Raw genomic sequence first — 21,898 nt, 5'->3', positions numbered from 1 at the left:
AAGTGTGGGAGCCCCCACAGAGAAGGCCCTTCCTCTGGGGGCCGCCAGCCGACATTGTTTGGCGGACGGCACCCTGAGAAGTCCCTCTCTGTGAGAGCGTACGGGTCGGTGGGAGGCATATGGTAACAGCAGGCGGTCCTGTAAGTACCCAGGCCCTAAGCCATGGAGCGCTTTAAAGGTCGTAACCAACACCTTAAAGTGCACTCGGAAGGCCACAGGTAGCCAGTGCAGTCTGCGCAGGAGCGGTGTTACGTGGGAGCTACGCGAAGCTCCCTCTATCACCCGCGCAGCTGCATTCTGGACTAATTGAAGCCTCCGAGTGCACTTCAAGGGGAGCCCCATATAGAGAGCATTACAATAATCCAAGCGAGAGGTAACGAGCGCGTGAGTGACTGTGCACAAGGCATCCCGATCAAGGAAGGGGCGTAACTGCCGAACCAGGCGGACCTGGTGGAAGGCCCTCCTGGAGACGGCCGTCAAATGATCTTCAAACGACAGCCGATCATCCAGGAGGACACCTAAGTTGTGCACCCTGTCCATAATACACCCAACAACCACAACACCCTCCCCAGCTAAACTCAAGATTTGGTGAAAACATCCAGAATAAAGTAGAAATAGTCAGATTCTTTCCATTTTGTTTAGTTTCTCCATTTTCCAGTTTTACCTTTTTTTCCCCCTGCATAAATTTGCAGCTTTAAAATATTCCACTCAGTTTTAATTCACTCAGCAATACTTTAAACAGCTTATTTTTGAAAGCAGGTTCCCCAGAATGTTTTAAAATAGGTCACAAAAAAAGATTGAGACTATAGCCGAGCATCGGGGTCGTTGAGTTGACTTATTTCATGAAGTGCACATTTGGTAAGCCCCGTACTACAGACTAAAGAAAACTCTTGCAAAACCTCTTCCGAGATGTCTAGGTTGTCGTTGTACTAGGATGCTAAAGAACTGAAACTCCAATTCTGCCGTTCCAAATGAACAAGAAGAAAGAATTGGGAAAAGCTGAAAGAAAGTCTCCCAGGCTCAGATTAACAGCTTTCACTCAGATTTCTTATTGTATTTGCATTTTAGTAGCCTTTCCTGTTCGTTAACTCTTTCGGGGCTCCTGGTTATACTTGTCATTTACAGAATAACAGAGTTGGAAGGGACCTTGGGGGTCTTCTAGTCCAACCCTCTCTTTCTATTATGAAACTTACATTGACAAATAGAAAATTACATTAATTTTGAGGTAGCTATTTTTTTTAAAAAAAAGATGAGTGCAATGCTCTAGAATGGTGGTTCTTAACCTTTTCTTCACCACGGACTTCCTTTAAATACCTGGAGCCCCCCCCCCCCCAAGACTTAAGAATTAATATTTCTTCAAGCTGTCGCGGACCTCTCCGTCACATCACGCCCCCTCCAGGAACCACTGCTCTAGAACTGGACATCCACCTATCTGAAATGGTAGAGGGTCTCCTACTCGAGCAGGGGGTTGGACTAGAAGACCTCTGAGGTCCCTTCCAGCTCTGTTCTGATTGAAGTTTCTTGTGCACAAGCCTACCCACCTTTCAGTGCTATCTGTTTCTTGCAAAATTGGTACTGTCTTCTCGTGCGAGATTATAGGATGTGTCAACTCTGAAGCGCCTTAGCGTTTATTAATCAGAATTTTCCTTTGTAAGAAAGGAAGTATTTTTGCAACCTAAGGGATACATTTTTCAGTAAGTTACATTGTTCATTCAAACTAAATTTCACTGCCCTGCTTACTAGTAAAACAGGATATATATTTTTTGTTTCACGTAAGAAATTTTTGCTTGTATAGCTCTAGACACCTAGATATCATTGTAATATATGGATTGTTAGATCTACAAATCTAGATATTGAAATTCTGCTTTGAAAACTGCCCTTTATTAATGGTCTTTTCTTGCAGATAACTCAGAGCTGGGAGACAAATCTCCAACGGATACAATACCTCAACCATCTTCTACCAGTCTAACTCCTAAGGAACCGCCCTTACCAGAGATTGCAGTTGAGACTACAGATATTGGTAAAGTGCTGATTACTATCTTACCTGAATTTTAACCCCTGGCGAATGTCATGAAAAATAGCATTAACTATGTTTGTGTCCGTTGCGCAGTTTAAATTGTGCTGTGTTTTCTCATTGGCCTCAAAAGTGGGAGATGTCTGACATCCAAGTCCCGTTTGCAGCACAACAGCTGCATCACGTTGGCCCCTCGAGTTGTATCTTCTTGGGGGGGAGGGGTGGCCAAATGAGCAGAGATACTAAATTTACAGATTTTTAGAAAATTATCCTCAGGCAGCATTTAAAGCAGGAATATTGTTGAGGGGATAATGTTTTAAGTTTTAGGCTTCCCTCCCATCAGACATAATCAAGTGAAATTAACCTGAATGTGGTTTAGCAAGAAAAAGAATATTTGCTTAATTTGAGAAATTATTATCTTTTAGCAAGTCCTTCGTATTTTTCAATAATAGTAAATGTAGCTTTTTCTTAAGATTACCCTATTATAGTTTTTAAACTCCTCTGCTGTATATAGACATTGTGACAAAAATACTGATGTTCATCAGTGTGATTTTTTTGTTTGTTGGATTTACTCAACTTCCCCATAGAGAAGCCACCCACGTAAGTTTCTAAGTGAACAGATGTGTTGGGTTATGCTGCTTCCGTTCCTTTTGATCTTTTGGTTGTTACGTGAGGTCTCCTACACCTTGTATCATAGCTCTTTGAAAATTATACCCTGTCAGTTAGTACCATGTGCTAAATTGGCTACAATAGTGTGAAAATTTGTGAAGGTTTAGTTAAGTGTATATTGTTAGTGAAGTACTTCCTTTAATGGATTTGTTCTCCTTTAGGGTTTGGTAGCCGCTGTGGAAAACCAAAAGGACCAAGAGATCCTCCTTCAGAATGGACATGATGCAAGAACCAATGGACACATATTAAATTATACTGGAAAATTCAAGTGCCACTGAACAAGATCCGTAGTATTCCAATGCTTTATTTTTTTGGAACAATCGGTGTACATATAGCTACACAATGGTACACTTTTGTATACATCTACACAAATATTAAAGATTCAAAATGGTGGATTCTATACTTCAAACTTAACTTTTTGCTGGGGCCATCAATCTGCCTTATTACATTTTAAAACAAGTATTACTTATGGTTTGTTACTTCAAGTATTATTGCCTTAATGTCTTTTAAACCTGTTAAAACACTGTTTATAGACATGTTAATATGGTGAAACTTTTGACAAATTGAGTTTATGGACAACTTTTTTTGCAAATGTTTGATTACCATTATTTTGTGTATGTATAGGGCAAGCCAGGTATATAATTTGATAAAGCTGCAATCATAAAGTATTAACAGAAGGTGTAAGAAATCTCTGCATGAACTAAAGTTGTGTACCTTGTAAATTATTTGCCCTAATGTTTTAGAAAATAGTTTTTTTTAAAGAAAATGTTGGTGCACATTCAGAATTACAGAATAGCAGAGACGAAGATTGTAATACATTTTGTAAATTGTAAGCAAAAGGTTATTTTTATATTATATACTGTTTCAACTGTCAGTCCTAATTTGTCCTGGTTTTCATCTAGTCACTGATATTCCATAAGTGCCTTGAAAGACCAGATTTTTTAGCATGAACAAGTTACCTATAGAGACTAGTGTTATCAACATATTTGAACTGTCAGTAAAAGAGAATATTTTAAAATCCTTTAAGTTTTCCTTTATATTGTATTTCAATTTAAATCCTTAGAATTTTCAAAAGGAAAACCTTGGTAAGTATCATCAGGATTAAAATTATGACTAATAATGCTAGTAAAATATTTTCCCCTAAAAGTTTTATGTAAACATTTAAAGCAGCAAAATTCTTACTGCATCCTTCTTCCTTGACAAACTTTACTAAAGGCAACTTCCCAAAAGGCATCCTACCAATTTGTTTCGGTTTATATTAGGGATTCTTCAACAAATGAATTAATGATTATTCATATATATTCTAGAAGAGGTAGCATTACTGATTTGGACTTAAATGTCCTTCCGGTTATAAAATATTTTTGTTCCAAATCCCTTCCCTGCCCGTCTTTGATTTGCATGCTAGTGGTCACACCCTAAGAATAGCAATTAAATAGAGTTGACTCTTAACTTTTTTCATTTTAAGCCCATGGCAATTTCTGAAGGCTGCTAATTTTTAAAAAATATAATGGTCAAGATTTCTAAAATTGTTACTTGGGTTAGCAAGCCATCCTTTCCCCTCATAAACATAGGTTGAACTACCACATCACATTCGTTAGGAATATGTATAGTTCTTATTTGATGGCATTTTCATTTGACTTTTGGTCTGCTATAGTGTAACACATGCAATTATTAACCTGATGATTCAAAGCCAGTTATTTTATTGAAATATCCAGCAATGTGTATGCATGTATCTCTCTCTCTCTCTCTCTCTCTCTCTCTCTCTCACACACACACACACACACACACACACACACACACACACACACGAATGTTAGCCTAGACAGAAAAGACTTATGTTGTGTAAGGAGAAAACAAGAGCAGAATTTACAGAATATTAGTTTTATTAAGAGTGAAACACTCCTGTATAAATCAATGTTTCTCAGCTCTCTTTTGCTGGTAGTGGAAGATTGGGTTCTATCAACTATAATTTCCAGAGCGGACTTTCTGCAAAGCTCAGTAAACAGAATAGTTTTGCCAGTGGAAGGACTGGCTTAAGCTGTTCTACATAAAGACAGATACCTGAATTTAAGTGTACTAATACAGGTTGTGACACATTTTACATGGCTGAAAGCTGTATTTCAGAAAATCAAGGGGGTGCTTAAAATCAACCTAGGAGGAAGACATATGCTATGACCCAAAACATGTGGATTTCTTCCCTCAAGTTTCTTGTATTGAGGCTAATGTGCTTATTTTTTTCTCTTCAGCAAAACCTGGTGGGAGATCATGGTTCCCTTTATGGCAAATTGCTGCTAAATTAAGAGCAGTTCTTGCTTCCAGGAAAAAAAAAAGGTATGGTGTAGGATCTGTCCACCTATGGATGCAATTGAGGTTTCAGAAGATCTTTTAAAAACAAATTCATTTCTCGCTTGCCTCGGAAAATATATTCTGGAAAAACAATACTGTCACAAGAGTAACATGCTAATTTTATTACCACTGCCCAAAGTCCAAGAAAGGGTAATTTAGTCTACCTTCTTTCTGAATTTTCCAAGTTGAATTAAAAAAAAAACATTCATTGGGAATATATTTACAGTAGTGCTTACAGGTTTGCAAACTCTTTTGAATTTTCATTATTTATGCCTAAATATGACTTAAAATATCATGTTTTCCTCATTAAGTCCTAAAATTGGATAAAGAGCACCTAATTAAACAGTCAAACTAAACTTTTTTTCCTCATTTGCCTCGAATGCCAAGATAATACAGTCTGGAAAACTGTACACAGTTGTTTGCTAACATTTTATATTGGCACTACAGCTCAGTTTGAAAATATCCACTATTATACTTACAAAATAACTCTTTTTAGAATTTGAAGCATACTAAAAGATGGTATCATGGACATTGTGTATTTAGAACAATGTGCCTTTTCAAAAGCACTGATAATAAAAATCTCGAGTTTTAGTATTAAAATAACTTCCATATCTATGCCTTCTCATGAATTACAATGCTTATTTTAAAATGCTTCTATGTAATTCTTATTCTAAAATTATTCTAACACTGAGTTTCAAAGATAACCTCAAAACTTTTTTTTAAACAAAAGGTTATTTAAACAAAAATTTTATTTCAGCATTCTGAGTTCAAATACTTTCTGCAAACGTAACAGAAATGTACATTTAGCTAATACTGTTCTTACACTATTAAGATAAGTAAAAAATGTGAAATTTAATCTTAAAACAAAAACCATGGCAAGTTTAAAAACAGGAATAAGAGGAAATGAACAATCTAGATTGAAGATTGAATAAAATATTAAGCAGTTGCAGTACTTGCACTATTAAATAAACACGACATCATAAAGCTAATTACAGCTCTTGGAAGAATTTGTGTTGCTGGATCATAAAGTTCATACATAGGATTTCCACTCTCTTTAAATAAATAAATGGGGTACTTTCAAATTATGCCTTCGGAAATATATTGTTTTTGCACTCTGGAGGAAAGTGCTGGTTATTGCTTGATGCTATTGAATTTATTAATATGATACAAATCTTAACAGATTTCACCTAAAAGTGAAAGTTTTTAATTCTATAGTTTCACACAGTAATGTAGTTAACAAAAAAAACCTTGATTGTAAAATGCCAAATTCATGACACATTGCCAAGAAATAGAGGAAATATTGGAAATGTTCATGTAATATAGTCTTAATTCTCCAGGTCTCATTTTTCAGTTAATACATTTGTTCTGATAGTATATTTTTTTAAAAAAACCTGTTAAGCTAGTTGTTCTGTTTACATAATACATTTCTATCATAGTACAACTTCAAGTTTATAGGGGTTTTTTTGGTCCTTGAAAATTTTCAGCATATTTTTCACTTCAAACATTTAAGTCTTCTAAACCTCAACATTAGGACTGCTACAATGGCTTCAGTAAGTAATGTCCTACCTGAAGGCTCAGGTATCATTAATTACCTGGAGATCTCAAGGGATCCCAGTTGGGTCAGGACTTTATAAAGTGGTTAACATCTATGGCTCTTAACCCTGAGAAGAAAAGCAAGAACAGGAAGTCCTAGTCATAATTGGTTGGAAGGGACCTCAGAGGTCTTCTAGTCCAACCCCCTGCTCGAGCAAGAGACCCTATACCATTTCAGACAAATAGTTGTCCAGTCTCTTTCTGAAAGCCTTCAGTGACTCATAACTTCCGAAGGCAAGCTGTTCCAGTGGTTGATTGTTCTTACCATTAGGAAATTTCTCCTTAGTTCTAAGTTGCTTCTCTTCTTGGTTAGTCCTTAACCTGGGCCTTTTAGTGAGGTGATCAAGGAGGGAAAGGTTATGTCATGTTGCCCTGGATCTTTCCTGATCTCCACAAACTTAACTTTCACAGGCAGAAGAGATAAAGCCATGGGACCTCTCTCTCTCTTAATACCTATGTCACCAGGATGTAAAAAAGAAAAACACCAAGAGGGCAGTTCAGAACATAGCTCAGGCAAAGTATGAAGAAGCTGAGCAGGGCTACTCCATTTGTTTGAAATGGTATAAGGTTTCCTGCCTGAGCAGTGGGTTGAATTAGAAGACCTCCAAGGTTCCTTCCAACTCTAGTTATTCTATTGACTTTAGCAGCAACTGTTAAATCTGGACAGAGGCCAATGTCTTCTATGGCCCCTATGTCTGCAGAAACATGGGACACACAGCAAGTCAGACTTACTTTCAGGCCTGCTCAAAAGTTGCAAGCTATTTGGAGAAATTCTGGTGACCAAGCTTAAAAAAAAAATCATCTCAAGGGCAATAGAGCAACAGGTGCACTCCCATTCCTACTGTCCCTGCTTGCCCCCAAGACAAGCCCTTGATGGAAATAGGCAAATCATTCAGGGAAGCGCACTCAATCACAATCTTAAATTTAGGGGGCTTCCCCTATCTAAAAAAATCTCTCGGGCTCCCCCCACATTCCTAAGGCAGTTTTGAAAGGGGAAGTCATCAGAAACTGACCCACAAGATTGAACTTATAGCACGCAAGTTAAAGGAGCCTTAAACATACACCGTGAACCCCAAAGTTTCATGATACCAGACTGACCGAACTACATAGTAGCTTGCAAAGGCAGCTTGTACATAGCCTGCCAAGACTTCAATGCAATTCTCAATTTGGATAGAAGGATCTTCTATTGCAATTCTCAACTTCTACAGAGGGATCTTCTATTGTAATTCTCTACATAAAAGGGCCTATTGCAATTCTCAATTTGTATAGAGATCTATTGCAATTCTCAACTTGTATAGAACGATCTTCTATTGCAATTCTCGATACAGAAGGATCAATTGCAATTCTCAGTGTATATAGAAAGATCTATTGCAATTCCCAATTTGTATAAAGATCTATTTCAATTCTCAACTTCTATAGAAGGATCTTCTATTGCAACTCTCTATATAGAAGGATTTTCTATTGCAATTCCCAATTTCCACAGAAGGACCATCTGTTATCGCAACTCTCAATTTCTATAAAACGATCATAATAATAATAATGATAATGATAATAATATAATTTTTATACCGCCCTTCTCCCGAAGGACTCAGGGCGGTGCACAGCCAAATAAAATCAACAATCCATGGATGCAATACAAATAAAAACAATGCTAAAAAACTTATTAAATTTGGCCCCCAAATTAAAATACATAAACCATAAAACCCCATTTAAAATTACAAATAATACTAATTCTAATTCTATATCTTCTATTATTGCAACGCTCAACTTCCATTGAATCCTCCTCATCCCGCAGCTCCTGAGCCTTTTTTTACACAGCCTCGTCTAGCTACGCCCTTTCCAAAGACCGGGCTGAAAACAAGCGTTGCCTTTTTCTCTCCTATCCCCGCGTTCACCAAATGCTCTCCTTAAAACAAGGCTACATCTTCGCCCAAGGTAACTTTTCGCCCTTAACCACCTGTCCACCCCCCTCCCCCACCACGAGACGCGTTACAAAGCCGGGTCCCCCGGGCCTTTGCGTGCCGCCCTTCTTCCGTTCACACGACCACAACGACGACCCAAAGCAAGACCGGGCCCAGCGGCGCGCGCCTATATCACCCCACTCGGAGGACCAGCTTTGCGAGGGGAAAAGGAGTTTATTCGCTTTGCCGACGGAACCGGCCCTCAAACGGCCCAACGAACCGTGGCATTTCTCCCCCACCCCCCACCCCGGCACGATTCTTTCTCCCGCAAGCCGGCCTTTAAGAGCGCTGCGGAGAGGCCTTTCTCCGCGCTTTTCCGGGGCGGGCCGCGTCGCCTCCGCCGCCGCCGCCGCTCCTCCCGCGGGCTGAGGCACCATCTTCGCCCAAGCGCCTCTTCAAGATGGCTGCCGCGGGCGGTTGGGCACCGAGGGCTCTGAGGAGGGAAGCTTCTCCCGGTCGGGTATCCTTGGGCGGGGTGGGGAAAAAAAAAGGGATCCCCCAGCCCCTCAGCTCGACTCAGATCCGGCGAAGCCGCCGGGAAGAGCCGCCCGCGCGCTTCCCGCCGCCTTGCGCCTTTTTTTTTTTTTTTTTCGCCCCCTGACAGAAATCGCCTCAGAGCGACCAACCGCCTCCTTCTCCTCCCTCCCTTTTTCCCTCCGTCGCGCGCGCCGTTCCGCCATTGGCGGCGCCGGGCGTCTCTCCGAAGCGGGCCGCCTTCCTATTGGGCGCCGAAAGTGGCGCTTGCAGCGTTCGGCCCGCCCCCCTCCACTTCGCTTCCCCCGCCCCTCCCGGTTCTCTCTCTCTCTCTCTCCAGCGACAGGCGCTGTGAGGTAAATAGAAGCGGATCGCAAAATGGCGGAGCTGCCCAGTCCCGTGCGAGGGGCGACGGTGGCGCCTCTGCCTCTACCGCCTCCTCCCCCTCCTCCTCCTCTTCTTCTTCCCTCGGCTCTGGCCGTCGACGCCCGCGTCTCCCCTCGCGGGCTCCAGACGCCGGCCGCCAAGCGCCTGAAAGGGGACGAGCGCGGCTTCAAGGCGGCCAAGCGCCTCAACGGCGAGGGCCACAGGCAGCCTCCGCCTCCTCCGCCTCACATCCCCGTGGCGTCTTCCCCGGCAGGGTCCGCCGTGTGGAGCCTGGCCGCCTTCTCCTCAGGCGGTGGAAGCGGCCCGACCGGCGGCGCCGGCGGCGGGTCCTTCGTCTTCCAGCCTCAGCTGCCCCCTAAGTTGCTTCTTCCACAGCCGCCTCCTCCTCCCCTCTGCCTGGCCGCCGTGGAGGGCCCCGGCGGGGCCAAGAGCAAGAAATCCAAGGAGAAGCGCCAGAAGGAGAGGCGGAAAACCCTGCCGGGGACGACCACGGCGGCGGCGGCGCCTCCTCCTTCTCCTCCTCAGGGAAGCGGCCGGGAAGAGAACGGCGACCTGAAGATGCTCCTCCAACAGCACCACCATCGCCACCACCGTGAGGAAACACCCTCCCCCCCGACCCATAAAAAGAGAGGGATGGGGGGGTTCAGGGAGGTGGCGGGGCTGGAAAATGGCCTTCCCCCTATGGGGATTGGGTGGGGGGGGGAGAGGAAGAGAAGAAAAAAGGGGAGAAGAGATTGGGGGTTGGGGGGGAGGCTGGCCTGGACCCCGTTTTTCTGGGGAGGGGTCCCCACCTGGGAATGGTAGGGGGTGGTGGGGCTGCCGGTGTCTCCCATTTAAAGCCAGGCGGAGGAGGCCGAAAGGGGGGCGTGGGAGCTGCCTGCTGAGGCAGCAGCCCTAATATGGGTGGGTGGGAAAGGCCCAGTGTTGGAGGGGCGTGTGACACGGCCAGATCTGGGGCAACTTCTGCTCCCCCTCCCTTCCTTCTACCTGGGGAGTCCCAGGGCGAGATAGGCGGACAATTAAATTGACCAAATAAATAAATATTAAAGAGTGCAGTGTGGAACAGCTTATATATATATGTATGTATGTATGTATATGTTTTTGTAGAAAAGACCCGAATATGCCAAAATCTACAGATACATACATACATACATACGTGTATACATATATATGCCTATGGAGAATCTTCCATCATCCAGGTCATGGATTGTCCCAAAGGTATCGTTGTGTATTGGGATCCCGAAGAAACGTCCGGGAAGAAGAAATAGAGAAAGTCCAATTGTTTTTTTCTTTTTAGATTAGTTTATAATATAAAAACCAAAAATACCAAAGGAAGTACTAGGAAAATAGGGGAAAGGGAAAAGTGTAGGGCAAAGGGGAAAAGAAAGAAAGAAAAGGCCTTGACTGCCGAACTCCCTTGGGTGCAGTAGAATAAGGTAGTAACATCAAACCTCAACTTTTGACTTTTACATAGTTACATAAATCAGCCATTCCTATAACAACAAACCTGTCTAATTGGTAAAGGCCAAAATCAAAGCTTCGTTTCCCCCCCCTTCAAGTCCAGTTGCCTTTTGGGGGGTGGGGGAAGCACCATTGGAATATGGAAGCATATGGACTGCTGCATCCCCTAATTACGCGCTGGATGCTTCTGGATTTAAAGTGCTATTTCTGATGAGCAAGAAAGGAGTGACTTGGGTGTCTTTTTATATAAGGCACTTTAGCAACATCAGGTTTTTAAAAAAGGGATTCCTTGCTATCGGAGTGGTTTTGACTTCTAATGGGGCGTTTCTGTAGAAGCTGGGAAGAGTGAACTTGAAGTCCGGTGCCGTCTAATGTCAGGATGTAGCTGTGTCAGAGAGGATGTAAAAGTCTTAAATTTTTGCTTTTTTATTCAGAAGTAAGATCTGAATATTCAGGTCTTGGTTGTTAAATAAGTCTGAAGCTAGCTGGGGTTATCTTGAAGAACTGCTACAAATTTACCTTTGGTATGGATGCAACTGAGAAACTTTTTTTCATCACCACCATAGCTTAAGAAATTTGGGCAATCCAGCTGAACATTGCATCAACCTCAGATGAAAAGAAACAAGATTTGGTATTTATGAACTTAGTGAAGTTTGAAAGTTAAAAAATATATAAAAGCTATAAAAATGGGCCCTATAATGTAATCTTAAATAATATCTGTGTTCTTTTCTGTTTAAGTGGCAAAAGTTCCAAGAATGTCACAAGGATCCCAATATTCATTCAATTATTGTTGAACAGAAAAGGAATTGAACTTTGTTTTAAGTTGATACCAGCTGGTTTATGCAGATTTAAGTCAGGATTTTAATGGCAGCCATTTTAGCTGGAATAGAGAAATAGGTAGTTTTTAAACATGTTAGGAGGTCTTGAAATTCTGTACTTACATTTTTGAATTTTTGTCCAAATATTTCTCATGACTTTTCAATATGACTTGGTAAGGAGTAATAAAATTAGATGCTTTTGCTAAAGACTATTCTAAGGAGAACTTATTAGAGCCTCGTATTTATAAGTGAAACATTTAATATAGAATGAAATAAATAAGTGTTGACTAGTAGTCATGTAAGGGACATGGGGCTTAATGGCTAAGACACTGAGCTTGTTGATTGAAAGGTCGGCAGTTCAGCGGTTCAAATCCCTAGTGCTGTGTAATGGGGTGAGCTCCTGTTTCTTGTCCCAGCTTCTGCCAACCTAGAAGTTCAAAAGCACGTAAAAAATGCAAGAAAAATAGGGACCACCTTTGGTGGGAAGGGAACAGTGTTCCGTGTGCCTTTGGCATTTAGTCATGCCGGCCACATGACCATGGAGACGTCTTTGGACAGCGCTGGCTCTTCGGCTTTGAAATGGAGTTGAGCACAGCCCCCAAGAGTCAGGAATGACTAGCACATATGTGCAAGGGGAACCTTTACCTTTTTTAGTAGTCATGTACACTATATATGGCTATATAATTTATCTAAGATTAATTGTTTATCAACATGAATTATCCACTATTCATCTTACTCTTAAAGCCTTTTTTAAAACCCAGTTTTATAGTAGAAAGGACTGGAAGGTAAAATTTCCTTCAGGGAAAAATCATGCTTTAAAGGGCAGCAAAATAATGTGAGGAAAGTTTTACTTTCTCATATGTTTCTTTCTAAAAAATAGTGAATGCTGCTTTATCAGTGAAATAAACAGATACAGGGAAGAAACACATAGTTCTGTTGCATCCAGTTTGGCTTAGTAAAACTATATACTTACAAAATCAAGTTAGAGTTAAAAATGAAATTTAATTTCAATAGTCAACGGTAAAAACACTTTTCTAACCTTTCCAGAGTGCTATTAATATTTTTAGGCTTATAGCAATCTAAACTGAATACAACAAATTTGCTGGCTTCTTGAATCATTAGTGTTTTTTTGCATTAGTAATGTTCAAAGCTGTTGGAAGTTTTAGCTTTAACAAGTCAGCATTTGCAAAGCCTGCAAGAACAGGAGGTAAGAAGGGGACATTTGCTTTGAAACAATCACTGGAGCAATTTAAAGGAATATCACAGACCTGTAACATGACTATGTTTTCTTTTAGGTAAACTGAAAATAATGTAATGGTAAAACTTCTTGGCCTTTTCACTATCTATCAGTTTTTAGCAGCCTTCATAGCACAGAGCTCAACAGTGTTTTTTTTTTAAATAGCTGCAACTTCTAGTTTCCTTGGCTGGATTTTATAATATGTAGGATTTTTCTCCCAGCATCTTTGTAGTGCTTGCATGGGCAACCTCAAGATCTCTTCCCTGGCTCTAGTACACTAGAGAGCAACAACAGCAGTAAGGCATTCGGCAATCATCCATTTTCATGATGCATCCATCCATTCCATTTCCTCTTGAGCTCGAATAAGCAAGGGCTGAATGCTGGTGATCCCCATGTTGGAGACATGATCTTGTCAATGAATGTCAAGGATGGATCAGAGAGGATCCTTGTGAAATTTCTCACAACTATTTGATGTACGTTCAATACAGAGTCAAGAATTTGGCATCCATACAGGAGAGATGGTACCACAGCTTTGTAGACTGTCAGCTCTATGGAGATGCAGGTGTTAGTTTTGATTGAGCACTCTAGTATGCAGCCACCCAAGTACCTGGCTGGCCTTGCTAATCAATTTCTTCATCTAAAGACCCATCGCTTGAGATGATGCTTCCTAAGTATTTGAAACTGTTCACATTTGTCGTTCTGACCCTGACACATGACCACAGGAAAGCAAAGAACAGATTGAATAGAATAGAAGCATTCTATTTTCTAGCTGGGGTGCAGATCACTAATTATTTTTACTGTGTTTCCTATTGAGAACTTGTGAATGCTGTATGGATAGTTGACTATAGGCCGGAATATACTAGATTACATATTAGCATGAACTTAAGTTTATTAGAAAGATTAATAGTTTCTTAGTAATACGTGTATCGCCAAGGTATCCACTTAAAGTAAAGTAGCATTTCCTTCCACATTATGAGAAAGTTGATTATTGTTAAATGTTGTCATTGATGTTTTTATCAAAGTTTGGCAATTTTGTAGGTACGGTACTTAAGAACAAACTATAGAGAAAGTGCTGAAATTTTTAAACATGTTTTTTTCCTCTGTTTTATTTACCTGACATACTGATATGCCAGGATGTGCCCAGCAAGCTTAGCCGGTGATAGTTTATATCAAATTAAATGCCAATTTAATCCAAGCAGTAAAATATCAAAACTAGTAACAAGAATTAAAACCAGTGTCTCACTGAAAAGCAGGTACATTTCTTTTCAGGGTAGCATGTATAACAGGCCTTAAAGGATGCCATGTGTCGAGTAAATGCAACCCATTATTCTGTGTTCATAACAGTACTTGAAATTCATGGGCTTTGCTTGGATTACTACTCTTTTAAAAAGATCTTTCAGTTCCTCCTAATCTGATAATATCTTGCTACTACTTCCTTCAAAATATATGCTCTTAGTTTAACATACTAATCTTAAGGAAGGCAGAGGAATCTGAAATGCAAGAACATTCAATTAAATTGTTAAGAGTTTTTGTGCCAATAGAAAATGAGAAGATTAAGTTCTGGTATGTTTTTATGCTTGTTGGACTACCATGACTTTTTTTGGGGTGTGTGTGTGTGTGTGTGTCTCTAAACTAGTTTCCCACAGTGAGTTGTCTGAAACTAGTTTCACCATTGGTGTCTCAAATACTTAATGTGAGGATAAATACACTTATTTTTAAATGTGTAGCATCAGACAAAAAAAAAGAAAAATCTTGTAATAGATGCTTTAGGAAGCAAATGTAGTGTCCTGCTATTTTACCCTAAGAATACATTCAATACTTGAGACATTTGTAGAAGGCTGTAGCCTATTTTATTATAATTTTACATTTCATTTTCCTGATATAAATCTCTTTTTTTTTTACCTTTACATTCTTAACCAGTTGAGTAGAAATTCTTGCCACATGTACGATGATGATTGTCATACAGGACTTCATATTTTGAAAAAAAAGGCAGTTGGAAGTTATGGAAAGCAGATGCTATTATGCAGCAGTCTAAATTAAATTTCAGGGAATACTTACTATTATGGCTAAGAAGAAGCTACATAGTTTTAATACAAAGAATGCTTAAAATAGTTTAATTTTGTATACAGCAATATGAGAATTTAGAGAATTTAAACTACAAATATTATATTGCTTTCATTGAATATAAATGCTTATGTATTTATTGTGGCTAAAATTTTACTCTTAAGTTTTGCATTATTTAAAATGCCCATATATAGTCACTGCTTTAAGACTTCCGTAAGTTTTATCAAACAGTTGTGATTGTATCTTGAATTTCAACTTTGCTATAGATCTATGGGACTCAGAATGCTGCAGGCCTCAAGAGAAAAGAAATAACAATATATCCTATTTTATTCTTGAAATGATCAATTGTTCAATGTTTGACCCTGAACGTTTGAAGTTCAGCATGCGCAGATGCTGGATAAAGGGATCTGGGACATGCAGGAAGGTGCTGATTTACTTTTGTTTACTCATCCAGTTTAAAACAGTAAGCAATCATTAAAGACGAAAATAGCACATAAGAAATAATCTATAGATACAATGTTGATCATACTCCTTCCTGTAGTGATTTTGGAAAAGAGTAGAAGTTAACATTCTAATGAATACCTAGATAGCTTAGGTATTTCTTCAAAGGCTTCCGTAGACTTTTCTGAGTTCAGAATAGGCTTATAAAACCTATGTATTAGATGTATTTGAAAATGAATTAAATGTGTTTGCCTAGCAGTAGGTTGCCTTGGACAGAGGAAGGGGTTGTTGTCACAGTGGCTGATCCAATGGTCTATGATTAGACCTCTTGATGCAGTAATTTCATATGCCTTTGGACAATGCTTCAACTTCATAAGCAGCCCTAGATCTCAGTGGCTTCTTTTATAGTCTGATGTGGGATCCTCTTGGAAGTTTGTGCAAAAAGTATTTGCTTTTTAACATAAAACCCATACTGTAGGTGTGCAAGATTGTAAAAAGATTAGATATATGATTAGAAAAAAATCAAATCTGAAGGATTAAAATTTCATCAAGATAAATATTAGTTCTACACTAATGAACTTCAAAAGGCTAATCATTTTATAGCTTCAGCCGAGTATTCTGTCATTTTTACTAATGTTATTTTAGGGATTAGCTATTACAGTAGTATTTCTTAATTCAGAGTATTGGAATATTACTGGTCTTTTGCAACAGGAATTTGAAATATATTGGTCATAGAAGTTGTATAACTGTTTTAAAAAGTTTGTATTTTTTATTTCTAATCTGAAAGGTTAAGAATTATTACATTTTTGTATGTAAGAGTGGACTTAGAGGCTCTAAAGTGATTTTTAAGAAGTGGAAAATGCGAATTTACTTAGTAACTTTTCTGAATGTTGCTACTTGGAGTACAATGCTATTTGTGTTTGTAGATGACTCCATATGAGTCACTATTAGCTGTTAGTCTGTTTTATGAATACCAATAAAACTTGAAGGTCTTGATTACAAGTTTGAAGAGAAAAATATATTTTATATCTCTTCCACTAATTAAGTCTGCTCATCCTTTTGACGGATGAAAAGTTCCTATTTGACAAAGGTCAGCATTTCATAAATCTGCCAACTGCAATCCAACAAAGAACCCATGAAAACTGTCCAATTCAGAATCCTGATAGGGAAAACAGCTTAATCTAGAAGCTTCAAAACTTGATCAACTAGTTAGAACACCCCCTTAAAATATCTTCTTTTCCTTAACACAAGTACCGGTACTTGTGTTTTGTAATATAATTTTCCTCCTTTTTTCCCCCAGGATATCATTAGGAATTTCCCAAACCTCATGTTTGGTTGGCTTTTTGAAACAAAAGGGATTATTGAGCCAAGATTTCAACATCATGAGGATGGGAAAATATATGACATGTCCCAAAAGTGCTTTTCAAAAGGCAACTGGACTTTCTTGGTTCTTTTCTTTGAAAATATCTCACTTCTCATCTAAGAGGCTGCTTCAGTTCAGAACTGAAGAAATTCACAACCGAAGAAGCTTGTTGGATGAGAAGCAAAAATTTTCAAGGAAAAAAATCAGAGCCTAGTTGCCCTTTGGAAAAGCACCTTTGGGACAGCCATGATCTGGGTGATTGAAAATCTCCATAGATATAATGGCATAAGGATTTATTTTATTTTATTTTATTTTATTTTATTTTATTTTATTTTATTTTATTTTATTTTATTTTATTTTATTTATTTATTTATTTATTTATTTATTTATTTATTTATTGCATTTGTATACCGCCCTTCTCCTGAAGGACTCAGGGCGGTTAACAGCCAATTAAAAAATTCCAGAAATACACATTAAAAACAGACTAAAAATTTATATAAATAGTGGCCAAAATATTAAAAAACTAAATAATACAAAAAACTAAAACCCCATTTAAAATTACTTAATCAGGCTAGCCCAGCTCGATGGAATAAAAGAGTCTTCAGCTCATGGCGGAAAGTCCGAAGGTCGGGGAGTTGGCGAAGCCCCGGAGGCAGCTCATTCCAGAGGGCAGGAGCCCCCACAGAGAAGGCCCTCCCCCTGGGAGTCGCCAGTCGACATTGTTTCACCGATGGCACTCCAAGGAGGCCCTCCCTGTGGGAGCGCACAGGTCGATGGGAGGCTGTTTGTGGCAGTAGGCGGTCCTGTAAATAGCCCGGTCCTAAGCCATGGAGCGCTTTAAAGATGGTAACCAACACCTTGAATTGCACCCAAAAGACCACCGGGAGCCAGTGCAGCCCGCGCAGGAGAGGTGTTATATGGGAGCCACGAGGTGCTCCCTCATGGCTAAATGGATAAAGAGTTCATATATTTTTGTGTTCACAGTATAGGCTTTGAAAGTTATTCTCAAATCTAATGTACCTGCTGTGAATTGAAACATATATTGATCAGGTGCTTTAGTTGAGATAGCATGCTGAAGATCTTGAGCACTTTGAATTTTAAAAGTGGTATATTAATGGGTTATAGTAATTTCAATATTTTGTCACTGCAGTTGCATTTTGTGAAATTAAATTATGTTTTTTAATTAAGGAATGGCAGTCTGTAGATTATTAAAAAACCTATACATGTAAGAGAAACCTGATATTTTTGCTTATCTTACTCCTACCCTCAAAACGACGCTATAGAGCACTGCACACCAGAACAACTAGACACAAGAACAGTTTTTTCCCAAAGGCCATCACTCTGCTAAACAAATAATTCCATCAACACTGTCAAACTATTTACTGAATCTGCACTAGTATTAATCTTCTCATAGTTCCCATCACCAATCTCTTTCCACTTACGACTGTATGACTATAACTTGTTGGTGGCAATCCTTATGATTTATATTGATATATTGACCATCAATTGTGTTGTAAATGTTGTACCTTGATGAACATATCTTTTCTTTTATGTACACTGAGAGCATATGCACCAAGACAAATTCCTTGTGTGTCCAGTCACACTTGGCCAATAAAAAATTCTATTCTATCTTTGGATACATCAGGAACAAAACTAGATGGCTATGATGAACCCTGGTTAAGTCAGTTTGTTTCTGAACTGCAGTGTTCTGGTTAATTATCTCTTTGTATTCATATATTGTTTAACAATAATCTGTGTTTCCAAACTCTCTCTGTGAGAAGAAAGGTATTCAGTTACTGATTTTGGAAGTTGTGCTGTTCTAAGATCTATTTCTGTTCTGCATTAAAGCTGTAGTCCATCCCCCAGTCAAATGAATAATTGTGTTGATTGTGGGTAATTTCTTTTAAAAACTTTCTTATCTTTATTGAATATGAACATACTTCCTTTTCAGATGAAATCATCAGAGAAAAAACAACAGAACGAGACAAGGAAAAGCAGAAAGAAAAGAAGAAGCACAGATTAATGTCTGAAATAAAAAAAGAGAATGGAGAAATGAAATTATTTCAGAAAGGTGAGCACAGTATTTTTCACACATGATGATGGTATATACATGAAAGAAGATTTTTTAAAAAGAGTATGTTCTTAAATATATTTAATTGATTCGTTCTAGTTTTTCTTAATGATAAGAGGCAGTATGACCTGTGGTTTTCATTTCAGGTTTGTACTTAAGAGAAAGGATATCATGTTTATCTAGTTACAGGTCTGAAAGCTTTTACTTACAAACAGTAATTTGAAGACCAAAAACATTATGTGAGAATTAATAGCAAGTGCACAATAATTGTGCCTGAAATGGGAATTTGTTGCACCTTTCTAGGATCCCACTCTTACATGAAACAAAATGTTTGTAAAATGGGTTGTATATGTCTTTTTTTCCCTCTTCTGTTGGGTTTCTGTAACAGTGACCACAGTATTATTTTGGATTGGCTACTAAATTGGTTTTCAGTCGTTGTTATATGGTGGCCTTGATCGCGCTTTGGAGATTAATTTCAGAATTAATCTGAAATTGGAAATCTATTGGGGATGAAATTTGTGGGGATCTTTTATTTTCCCATACTACATTGATGGATTCGTACTTTATTGCCATGAAAAATGCTTTGCAAAGATAAGCTCACAATTAAACTGGAGATAATCATCCCGGGAAGCTCAACGTGTGAATAAAGATGATTTTGCATGGTTAGTGGCCAAATTGAAGATAATATATCCAAGCTTTTAAAATGCAATTAATCCTTAAGGATGGCAAGGGAGGGATGACTGTTAAATTCTTGTCATATTAGAGCCAAGAGCCAATGCAGCCACAGCTGCAACTAAACAAGGCACTGCCATCTTACTTCCAAATTGAAAATTATTAAATTGAGAATCAATGACAGTAATGTAATAATATAAATGGTCAGCTCATATGATTTACAAGACTTTGTTACATGTAGGTTTATCCAAATATCAGACCAGTCTACCAAGCCAAAATCCTCAAGTATTTGAAGTCCATCAAGCCAAAATCTGGTAAAACACTGCTATTCTGGATACAAGTATTTAATTAGTATTGGTTTTACCCCGTGAAACCTTGACTGAGTCCAACTTATTTAAAAAATTACTTCAGTCTTATATGTTTTTCATTCTATGTGCTAACAGTTGAAAACTTGGAACAGTTTGAAATATTGGGACAGAAGGAGCCAAATGAGGCTTCTTGGAAAATTGTCCAGTAGCTTGAGAGCTACTTAGGAGAACAAACCCTTTCTCCAGTTCACCAGACAGCCGAGCTTTCTGCCAATGATAGAAGCATCTTCTGAAGGTGCTCGCTCATGATCTAAATACAGGGCAGATTCGTAGCAGGAAAGGCAATCCCTTAGGCCATAAGTCATTTAGGGTTTCCAAAGCCAATATCTTACAACATCTGTCATAACTGGGTAGATAATTGGCTGTTCTAATGCATGCCAGGATTATGCTTTCATTCAGGATTCAATCCCGATAGCAGCTGTTTCACCACAGGTTGGCCTGGCAGAACTTTGAGGCTGTAGAGTCCACCTTTGCTGAACCCTTGACTTCCTTGTGTGGGCTGTCACTTGAAAGACAGGAGGACAACTAACCACCTCTGCCTTTCTTACCCTGCAGCAGCCAGGTTGCAGTCTACTCTGATATGTCCTTGTGCAGATAATACTTGGCTTGCAATCATCTGTTTAGTGACCATTCAAAGTTACAAGGGCATTGAAAAAAGTGACTTATGACCTTTTTTTTACACTTGCCATCACAACATCCCCATGGTCATGTGATCAGAATTCAGATCCTTGGCAACTGACTCATATTTATGACAATCGCAGTGTCCCAGTGTCATGTGATCCCCTTTGATACCTTCTGACAAGCAAAATCAATGGGGAAGCCAGATTCACTTCACGTGTTAATGACTTAACAACTGCAAAATGGGGCAAAACTCACTTAATAACTGTCTCACTTAGCTATAGAAATTTTGGGCTCAATTGAGGTTGTAAGTCAACCTCAATTGAGCCCAATTGTATCTGTACCAATTCTGCCATTGTATCTGCAGAAAGACAAACACAACAACCAACCCAAGGAATTGGTGTCAAGAGTTTTCAGAAGAAACGTCTCCTCTGACAGCAGTCTCACTGCTTCAGGAAGTAGATGGTGTAATTTTTGCAGTCTTTTCAGTTAGCAAAATTTAAGCAATTGAGGGCCAGCAAAGAAAGTGAGAAGCAGCTGTTATCTTTGCAGCTTCTCTCCAATAGTTGCTGCATGTTGATACTACTCTTTTCAGGTCTAGCCTGCTAAACTCCAGACAACTACTTGATGGTAGCGAAAAGATATGGAAAATATTAACTTTTTCCTGTCGTAAAGTGCTCATTGGAATACTTAACACTTCTATTTTTTAGCATTTATTTAACCCTATTAAAATATATTTTAGCATATATTTAACCCTAACCCTAACTCTGTTAAACAAATAATTCCCTCAACACTGTCAAACTATTCACTAAGGCTGTATTACTAATACAATTAGTCTTCTCATCATTCCTATCACCCATCTCCTCCCACTTATGACTGTATGACTGTAACTTTGTTGCTTGTATCCTTATGATTTATATTGATACTGTTTCCTGAGTGCTTATGTGCATCCTATGACTATCATTAAGTGTTGTACCTTATGAGTCTTGATGAACGTATCTTGTCTTTTTATGTACACTGAGAGCATATGCACCAAAGACAAATTCCTTGTGTGTCCAATCATACTTGGCCAATAAAGAATTCTGTTCTGTTCTGTTCTGTTCTACTCTACTCTACTCTACTCTACTCTACTCTGCTCTACTCTACTCTACTCTTTCATTTAATTATTCATTATGCTATTCTGTCTTCAAGCATGTTACAGACTTCTGAAACAATAATGAGATGAACTAGTAAAGAACAATATATTAGCAACATTTCCTACTGCTGACAAAAAGTTGTATCCCATATACCCAATTGCCCCCCCTCCCCTCGCCCCCCACCACCATCAGAAAAACAAGAACA

At 39.0% G+C, this 21,898-nt stretch overlaps 2 protein-coding genes across 2 annotated transcripts in view; both read left to right on the top strand.

The window, feature by feature from the left end:
• The window catches only part of PTPN12 (protein tyrosine phosphatase non-receptor type 12), a 60,540-nt gene extending 56,983 nt beyond the window's left edge, over window positions 1–3,557 (top strand). Inside the window, exons 16-17 of the mRNA XM_058190307.1 lie at window positions 1,904–2,020; window positions 2,845–3,557. Coding sequence (XP_058046290.1) covers window positions 1,904–2,020; window positions 2,845–2,906 — 179 coding nt within the window. The 3' untranslated portion in view covers window positions 2,907–3,557. The remainder of the gene's footprint in view (window positions 1–1,903; window positions 2,021–2,844) is intronic.
• A 5,820-nt stretch (window positions 3,558–9,377) lies between these two features.
• RSBN1L (round spermatid basic protein 1 like) overlaps window positions 9,378–21,898 on the top strand; it is a 32,113-nt gene continuing 19,592 nt past the window's right edge. Inside the window, exons 1-2 of the mRNA XM_058190306.1 lie at window positions 9,378–10,036; window positions 18,780–18,899. Of these exons, the coding sequence (XP_058046289.1) occupies window positions 9,436–10,036; window positions 18,780–18,899 (721 nt within the window). The 5' untranslated portion in view covers window positions 9,378–9,435. The remainder of the gene's footprint in view (window positions 10,037–18,779; window positions 18,900–21,898) is intronic.

This window comes from Ahaetulla prasina, chromosome 7, assembly GCF_028640845.1.
Source record: "Ahaetulla prasina isolate Xishuangbanna chromosome 7, ASM2864084v1, whole genome shotgun sequence".
In the NCBI taxonomy this organism is placed as follows: Eukaryota; Metazoa; Chordata; class Lepidosauria; order Squamata; family Colubridae; genus Ahaetulla; species Ahaetulla prasina.
This window is presented reverse-complemented; position numbering and strand designations above follow the sequence as displayed.